Here is a 9,217-nt window from a genome sequence, read left to right as displayed (position 1 = left end):
CCATCTGGACGTAGGCTAGGGAAATAACAAAAACAAAACAAATTAAGCCCTTCCTGTTAAAAATGTTGGATTCTAGGATAATGAAAAGGTTATTCAAAACAATTAAAGATATAACCTATAGATGTTACATCTGACAACAAATCATTTCCCTCAGCCATGGCACTGTCGATAACATGGAGGTATTTCAAACACTCACAGTTTAGTCAACCAAACTTCTCTCAATAATCTTCCAATTAAAAAGACTTTCTTTCTTTGAAAAAATTACAGCAAAAGTGCTAAGTAATGTTCAAACAAGGATTACGTGCTCATCACAAAAATTATTCTTTTCTATTCCAATGATTTAAATGATACAGTATTTAACTCATTAAGTGCTGAAAGGAATTTAGCAATTTGAAAAGTAGTACAAAAATGCATTAATCATCTATTAAAAAATTAAAGATGGTGCCTCTGAGAAGGCATCAAAAATAAATGAATGATTAAATAATATAAACAACAAAAAAATAACACTCCAAATATTTAACTCACAAATGTGTGTGAGAAACAACTGGAATTTGTTAACCTGAACATGGGCTTAAAAAGTCTCAATGTTTTCCTAATAAGTTATAGTTGATTAAAATCTTTAAGAATATTTCCAAGAATTCTATCATGTTAAAAATTCTTGACTTTACCAATCTTACCTGCTTTGAAAAGCAAACTTTAAATGCTTCTGCTTCTAGTCCCCAAACCTTCCAAAGTATACTGTTTTACTGTACGTTGGAACGCTGTGCTGCTTCGGGTGTGGAAAGCCTGATTTTGTAGCTCAGTTTGAGCTTATTATTATGGACAAAATGTACACAGTGTTAACGGTTATGAAACTGACTCTGGCTTCTATTCCCATAGAAACTGAAAATACACAACCAAAAATGAGATCTACTGAGAATGAGTGCTTAATTGAAGACATCCCACATTTGGTGATTGGGCATCCGTTTCCAGAGAAGCCAGAGTAAAGGGGCAGCTCGGCAGCTAAGCCGGTAGGACTTTTTTTAAAAAGGTTTTAGCTTAAGTCTGCCAGCTAGATTTCTAGTTACTGATATTTTTGGTCCTATATTAAGTAAAATGCTTCCTTAGAAGAATGTAAAGAAAAATATGAATAAACATCTTATACATTATGATAATTACATGTATATCATTAAAATGCTTAGTAAACTGCAGGCATATCTTCTGAAAAACTATTATAAACAATAGTACATTCCATACTTGGGGGGAAAAAGTTGAATATGAGGAATTATAATATTGAGAGGAAAATGGTATTTTAACAGAATTTAGCAGTTGATTTTTTTCACTAGTATCAAGTAACCAAGAAGGTAAGAATTTGGTAAAATTATTCTTTTCATGTAAATGTTGGAGAAATAATTCTTTTATAAATTTGTTGTTGACAAGAGACCATATGAAATCCATATACAGAAAGTATTAAAAGTATTTTAAAATTTGTGGAAAAATAATCACAAATATGAATACAATGGAACTCATAATAATGAGCTGTATTTTTACCATCACTTTAACACAGAAATACAACCAAATAAATCTAAGAAGATTTCGGTTTATAATGGTCTATAAAACAATCTTTAAGTTAAGTGCAATAAGCTATGTCAAAATGCATCATGACTCTCCAACCACCCAATACTATACGCTGGTGGTACCTGTACTTTAGGAAGAGCTCTCTCTCACGTAAATTGAAGACTCTGCCACTTGTTAACATCATGCGAGTTAGGCACACCTGAGCTTGGTGCTTACATACTACATGTCGTTTTGATCACTTATTCCAGAAAGAAGGTGATGTGATTTAGTATCTTTCAAAACAGCTAGAAAACAGCACTGTCATGGTCAGAAACCCTACGAACCACACAGCCTACTTCAGGAGTCGGACTCTCACCGGACTGATGATGCGTGTAGTGTCCGGACGCCTCGGCAGACTGCCGCTGCTCACTGTCCGGAGAAGACAGCAGGGACACAGAACGAGGGCTTTCTGTAGGAGACGATGCTGAATGAACCTGAGCTGACACTGCAGAGGGTGTAGACGGCTGAAGAGTCTGTTCAGTTGGAGTATCCACTTCCATTGCAGTTTCACCCACTTCCAAATCAGGACTTGAGGGCACCGTAGGAAGAGTTGAAACATCTGACTGACTCGTTCCACCTTCAAAAAACAGATTTACATTTTAAATACACGTTTAAATTTTAAATGCATGCTTTCTAAAACAAACTAAAGAGATGTGTTCAGGAAACACAACTGAGCACATGCACACACAAACATATGATTTCAGGATACCAATAACGTCCGCTGGTAACTTCGAACAAGCTAAATAAGAGGAATAAAATTCTACCTACAACATGTTTTCATTAAAATGATTAATTAATAATAATACAAAACTTGCTTATCTGGGCCAGTCAGTAGTGCAGTGGTGAACGCAGCTGGATCCCATGTGGCCAACTGCACAGCTCTAGAACTGGACCTGCCAGCTCAAAATACATGCTGGACGCATGTGCGTATGTGCCCAAAACCCGGAAGGGAAAGGAAAATGGAGAAGGGACTGCAGCATGACCATCCTTCATGGGCAGTGCTTTCTCACTTTCTTGCCCTTTCACTTTCTGTGGCAAAATTAAAATGACAAAAACAAAAAAACTAGTTACCTATAAATGTTGATATATTTCCATTCTCAGAGTGTAGGAAAGGGGTTCAAAATGGGGCATCTCAGAGTTATTTGTTTTTAAGAAAAGGAAAAGGTAAGTGATAAAAGTCTGGTGTAACTATCCAATATGTTTGTCCTCTACTGCTTCAAGCATGCAATACATTAAAAACCTTGTGACCAGCAGATGGCGTAATGGTTATGTCACTGGACTCCCACATAGCTGCTGCAGCTCTCTGTCCCAGACCCGGTGACTTAAACTCAAGGGGGGGTGGGGGGTGGGGACAACAGATGGCATGGCGGTTAAAGGCACTGGACTCCCACGCTGCTGACTGTGGTTAAAGTCCTGGACCTGGCGACTGGCTTTCTCACTTTCCCTTTCTCTCTCTGGTCAAGTTAAAAAACAATAATCACAAATAAAAATAAATAAATAAATAATTCGTCGGGGAAAAAAAACAGCTTTGTGACTACTGTAAATATAAAACATGGTATAAGATGATATACATAAAACTGACTCCAACAGTTTTTGTCAGCTTTCTGATGACTTTAATTAATAAAAACATTACCTCTGGGTCGAGATCTTCCTCGTCCCCTATTGCTTTGTGCAACTTCACTTGCTTCTTCGAACCATCTTGATAACATGTCGGACATTCTTTGCATCAAGGACACATTGGGACTTTGCTCACCTGTCACGGCATAGGTCCTATCAGTGAGCTAGTAACAGGTCAGCCTCTTCACGAATGCAAAACTGGTATCGGAAGTGCTTAAACATGAAAGCAATGAAACAAACTCCCAAAGCCTGAATAAATGACAGGAACGTCTAGCCTACGAGAACCATCACCAAGTGTCACAGCGATGGCGTACCTTAGAGTCCCTCCATCTGCATGGCGAGCGCCTTGAGCACAGAGCTCCAACCTCGTCCAGCTTCACCTCACCATACGTACCCCTCCCACCCCGCATTCTTAGTCCCAAGAGCACCAGCCAAAAACAGGCTTAAGAATTCTGAGTTAAATAGATTAAAGGACTGGTTTTCAGTTTTCACTAAAGCATTATTATCAAGCAGAGATATAAACATCTTTATGTTTTCTCATGAATTTTCCTTAATACTTATTTTCTTCATCATTTATTGGAAGCGAATGCCAGATATTTCAAATGAACCAAAACCTTGTCTCTTTCCTGACTCCTTTTTCTCTCTGAAGTAAATAAGCTTTTTTTTCCCTTAAGGGGATTTTCAAATTAAGTTATAATGTCAAATTTAAAATATGACAACTATATGCTACAATCATATAATTCAAAATAGAAATAATTTGTTCTGGCATTTTCTGTTAAATCAATGTGTTCTTGCAGACTCTGTAAACATTTTTGCCGATCTATAATGTAGCTTTATATTTAAATATACATCGCAAAATACCAGGGATAATATATTCGGGAATATGCTTTTGCTCATGGCAGTAATCATTACAATAAGATTTTGGCAGATTAATTCTATTTTAAATGTGCCTTCTTCAAGCTCCCAAGATAGTTTTCTATATTAGTCAAAGACACTTAATAAAAACAAACAAGCAAAAAATTATGTGGTATTATAAAACTGTCATGTTAGAAATTCAGAGTTTTGGGAACCAGCAGTTAGCGTAATGGCTATGTCACTGGACTCCCACGTAGTAGACCGCGGTTCGCGTCCCGGACTCAGTGGCTTAAAACCCACGCCAGGCGCGTGTGCATGCGTGCCCAAGATCCCAAGAGGAGAATGGAGGAGAAGGGATTGCGGCGTGGCCATCCCCTCTGGGGGGTGATTTCTCGCTTTCTGTCTCTCTGTCTCTCTCTGTCTGTCTGGCGAGCGCACGCGCCCTATAGCAAAAAACCTCTCCAAAAAAAAATAAATAAAACTCTCATGTTAGAAATTCAGAGTTTTCATTTCTCTTATAGAAAGCCAAAAAGTAAGTTTCATAATACCCCATGTTCTACGGGGCAAAGGGCATTCTTATACTTTGGGGGAGGAGAGGAATATAAATAAGTGCATCCTTTTTGGAGAGTAATCTAACATCTTTCAAAATTAAAAGGAACTTAGCTGGTGATCCTGTCTTTCCAATTCTAGGAATTTATCCCTAAGAATATTTGCACAAGAATACCAAGACATATGTAAAAGGATGTTCATTGCAGCATCATTTACAATGTAGAAAAAAAAGAGAAGAAGTTAAAATATTAGTCTTTGAATACCATATACCAAAAAATGCAGATCAAAGTATAGTTACCATCTCGTTCTCGTTCACTCTCAGGCCTTGCCCTGGGTCCAGTATCTGACCAATCTCCACGAAGTCTCAGGCGCTTAACTGGCGGCTGTCTTAACTTAGAGATAAATACCATGTAAGTCTAAAAGAAAACTCATTTGCTCATTGCTCTCAACTCTTGAAAGCATACTTTAAATCTAAGAGATCATTTCCACCCCTATTTTACTGAGTACTCAAGTGAGAAGCCAGATCGGAGACCGAAAGACACCGATGGACCTTCAATCGGTCTTTCACAGCAGTCTTAGGGATGCTAGGCAGTCAGCGCCACTGCCGGCTTACACACCCCATGCTCAGTCTAGAGTCTGAATGCAGCAGCCTATAATCACGGGCACGTGCTTTACAGCCTGTGTGCCACGGACCAGCAGACGACGGGAGTGAGTCACCCACCTTGAGGGTCCGCTTTCGACTGTGATGACAAACGAGGTCAAGTCCCTAGATACCTAAACAACACTAGGAGTGGTTACTTTTACTTATTCTTGACAATTTACTCCCCAGTTCGCCCCGGCATCCCTCCCACCAACCCTTCACCACTTGCCTCGAGCGTTCTAACTCCACCTCGCCGCCTCATTCTCAGCTAAGAACTTTTCCTCCCACTGTGGAGAAAATAAAGTGCTACAGAAATGCCATCAAGTTCCGGGCTGAACTCTCCAAATTCATCTATCCCGATTACTTCCTAACTCCTTCCAACTCTTCTCAAGAGAGATAGCACTTATTCTGTTCAAACCTAGTCTCTCCTGTGCTGCTTCTTATTTTTTCAACTTGCTTCAACAATTATTCTCGCTTTTCTATACCTATATATCCTTCTCTTCTCTTTTGGTTCTTTCTCACAACTAAGAGGCTCCTGCCATTTTTGAAAAACCGAAGCCCCTATTCTGATTAAATCAGGGATGTGTGTCTCTCCATTGTCTTTGTCCTCGCCTTCTCAAGCTTTCTGCCGACAGCGTGTACTCATTCTCCCTACCCTTCCTCCCTCCAGCCACTGCAGTCACTCTTTGCGCTTCATTCACACCAAGCTCTCCACTGTCAAGCTCACTGTTCAATGTTAAGATGGTTGAGGAGATGGTCAATAATCACGCGCCAAGTCAAGTGGCACCTTTCAGAGCTCATGTGACACCTAGATGGCTTCTGACACCCTTGGCCGCTCTCTTTCACTTTCTCGCTTTAACTTCTTAGAACAGAATTCACATGGCACAACATTCACTGTGTAAAGCACAAGGCTCAGTGGTCCCTACGCACAGAGAACCCGCACAACCATCACCACTAGCCAGTTCCAGAATGCTGCGTCGCCCGCCCCAAAGAAACCCATTCTCCTCAGCAGCCACTCCCTCCGCGTCCCTCCACTCCACCTCTGGCAGCCACTACTCTGTTTCTTACTTCCTTGGGTTTTCCTACTCCGGACATTTTATATGAATGGGTTCATAAACACGGGCCTTCTGGGTCTCACTTCTTTCACTTAGCATAATGTTTCCACGGTCTCTTCACCGTAGCATATATCAGCACCTATTTCTTCTAATGGCTGAATGAGATTCTCTTTGATGGATATACCACCTTTTATACCATCCGTCAGCTGACAAACACCGCATTATTCTCACTTAGTTGCTACTGTAAATAATAGCAAATGTATGAGCACATGTATGAGTTTTTGTAGGGACATATGTTTTCAAATCTCAGTATGTATGTAGTGGTGGAACGGCTGGGTCATACAACTGTTTAATTTTTGAGGAATTGCTAGACTGTCTCCGAAGCGGCTGCACCTTTCTACATGGCGTATGTGGTAATGTGTGAGCCCCAGTTTCTCCACACCTGGCCAGTGCGTGTCACTGCACATCACTTTTACTTGGGCCATCCTAGCGGGTGGCTTTGATTTACATGTCCCTGATGGCTACTAATGTTGAGTGTCTCCTTATGTGCTTATTGGCCATTTACATTTCTCCTCTGGAGAAAAGCCTATTCAAATTCTCTCCCAATTTTTAAATTGGAATATTTTTCTTTTTTATTGTTAAATAGTAAGAGCCCTTTTTAAGTTGTGTATACTGCATTCTAATCAGATATATGACTTCCTAATTTTTCCCCATTCTGTGGGTCACTCCCTTCTTTAAGCTCATTTTTAAATAAAATACTCATTGATCCCCCCCCCACACACACACACAATTTAGGTTTTGATAAAAACTTGCTGACAGCCTATTCGTAAATTTTCTCCTGGAAAACTTCCCATCCAACGAGGTGAATAAAAGAAAAATCTCCATCTCCTCAGCAAAGCGGACAGAAAACACTCTCATACAGTCCCAGTGTGGGAGTACGGCTAAGAGCAACTGCAAGAGCAAAACCTACCTGGGCAGCCACAGGGCACGGCGGGAAGTAAAGCGGGCGAGGAAGCCTAGTGGGCGCTACCCAGAATCTTGGACAGACGACCCCCCAGAAGCAGAGGGCCTCAGCCTTTACATAAACTACATACAGGGAACTACCATAGGGCCCTATCCCACGATTGTGAGAGGAATTTCTACACCATATGGACAAAAAGCCAGGTTTTTAAACCTCAGCAATTAATTCTGGAACAAGATCTTCAAATTATAAACAATTCCAAGTTTGATTTTTTGAGGATGTGAAATAACCTAGTTAAGAATACTAAAAATAGAACAGAACTCATTTGGTCAGTCAGCAAACTGTTTCTGAGCATCTTTTGTGTGTTAGGTACTATTCTAGGTATTAGAAGAGTAATGGACAAAAAAATTTTTTAATCCTCCACATCACATCACTTACAGTCGAGTGGTGCAGCCAAACATTACAAGAAATAAAAAGGGAAACATACATAGAAAGTGGTAAATGTTACGGACAAAACTAAGCTGAAAGGGGTACAGGTATGACCGAGCTAAGGGGTGCACTTTTTCAGAGTGGTGAGTAGGACCTCATTAAATCGTGACAGAAGGCAAGACCTGGAATGCAAAAGATGTCTGAGAGAAGCACCTCAGGTGGGTCCAGCTCAGACACAGAGGTGCCATCTTCATGGGGCCAGCAGATGGCGTAATGGTTATGTTGCTGGACTCCCACATGGCCGACCGGCCATTCCTGGGTTGGGGGCTTGAGAATCATGCTGGGCAGGGCTGGCAGGCGGGGTGGTGGTTAAGGCACTGAACTCCCACACAGCTGACTGCAGTTCCAGTCCTGGGCCGGGCGGCTTGCTTTTTCACTTTCCCTTCCTCTCTGTCTCTCCCTGATCAAATTTAAATATGTTAAATTATTTTTTTAAAAAAGAAAGAAAGAAAAAGCATCATCTTCTAAGCTGGTGAGCAAGCCAGTATGGTGCGAGCAGAGCAAAGGAGAGACCTGACTTGACGTAAGTTCCACAGGGTCGCTTTGGCTGCTGTGTAGCCGGAAGACTGTTGGGAGTGAAAGCAGGAGGATGCTAGAAAACTACCATGCGGATGCCTTGGATAAAGGTACGAGGGTAGGAAGTGGGGGTCAGCTCTGGAGGACACTTTCAGAGACAAGTTGTGGACAACAGGAGAAAATGAGAAAATCAATTCAATAAAGAAGTCTAATCATGGGGTGGGGCAGGCAGGAGAACATCAACAAGATGCTGGAGAAAAAGGCATAGACAGACAAAGTAAAGGAACAAGGCAGGCCCAGACCTGGTGAGGAGGCAGGAGGGCGCCACTGGCCAATGGCTGAGGCTGCATGGGAGGCCTGGGTTTGGTTTCCAGTCCAACCTAAACAAGGCAGGTGCACTGGGGTGCACCTGAGGCCCTCGCTCACCAGGAGGCTGGGCCGGACACTCATGACATGGGCAATAAGGCCCTGTCAAAAACAGCCATTTCGCTTTCCCATTCTGGACCGCGTTGGGTCTACTTGTTGGTCTCTGCGATCTGAAAGTTGACAACTTCTTTGCGTCCAGGAGGCTGCTCCCGGCGACGCTGCAATCGTCACCATGCCACAAAACGAATATATTGAATTACATCGTAAACGCTATGGATACCGTTTGGATTACCATGAGAAAAAGAGAAAGAAGGAAAGTTGGGAGGCTCATGAACGTTCAAAGAAGGCAAAAAAGATGACTGGTCTGAAGGCTAAGCTCTATCATAAACAGCGCCATGCTGAGAAAATACAAATGAAAAAGACTATCAAGATGCATGAAAAGAGGAGCACCAAACAGAAGAATGACGAAAAGACTCCACAAGGAGCAGTACCTGCCTATCTGTTGGACAGAGAAGGACAGTCCCCAGCTAAAGTACTTTCCAATATGATTAAACAAAAACGGAAAGAGAAAGC

The 9,217-nt window shown here is 41.4% G+C and overlaps 1 protein-coding gene across 6 annotated transcripts in view; it reads right to left on the bottom strand.

Moving 5' to 3' along the window:
* DCAF6 (DDB1 and CUL4 associated factor 6) overlaps positions 1–9,217 on the bottom strand; it is a 136,067-nt gene that overhangs the window by 84,405 nt on the left and 42,445 nt on the right. For all 6 annotated transcript variants that reach the window (XM_027771257.1, XM_027771258.1, XM_027771259.1 and 3 more), the window contains 3 exons: positions 4,916–5,009; positions 3,230–3,349; positions 1,913–2,173 (listed from right to left, as the gene is read on the bottom strand). In XM_027771257.1, coding sequence (XP_027627058.1) covers positions 1,913–2,173; positions 3,230–3,349; positions 4,916–5,009 — 475 coding nt within the window. The remainder of the gene's footprint in view (positions 1–1,912; positions 2,174–3,229; positions 3,350–4,915; positions 5,010–9,217) is intronic.

The sequence above is a fragment of the Tupaia chinensis genome, unplaced genomic scaffold (genome assembly GCF_000334495.1).
Source record: "Tupaia chinensis unplaced genomic scaffold, TupChi_1.0 Scaffold000198_1, whole genome shotgun sequence".
Taxonomy (NCBI): Eukaryota; Metazoa; Chordata; class Mammalia; order Scandentia; family Tupaiidae; genus Tupaia; species Tupaia belangeri.
This window is presented reverse-complemented; position numbering and strand designations above follow the sequence as displayed.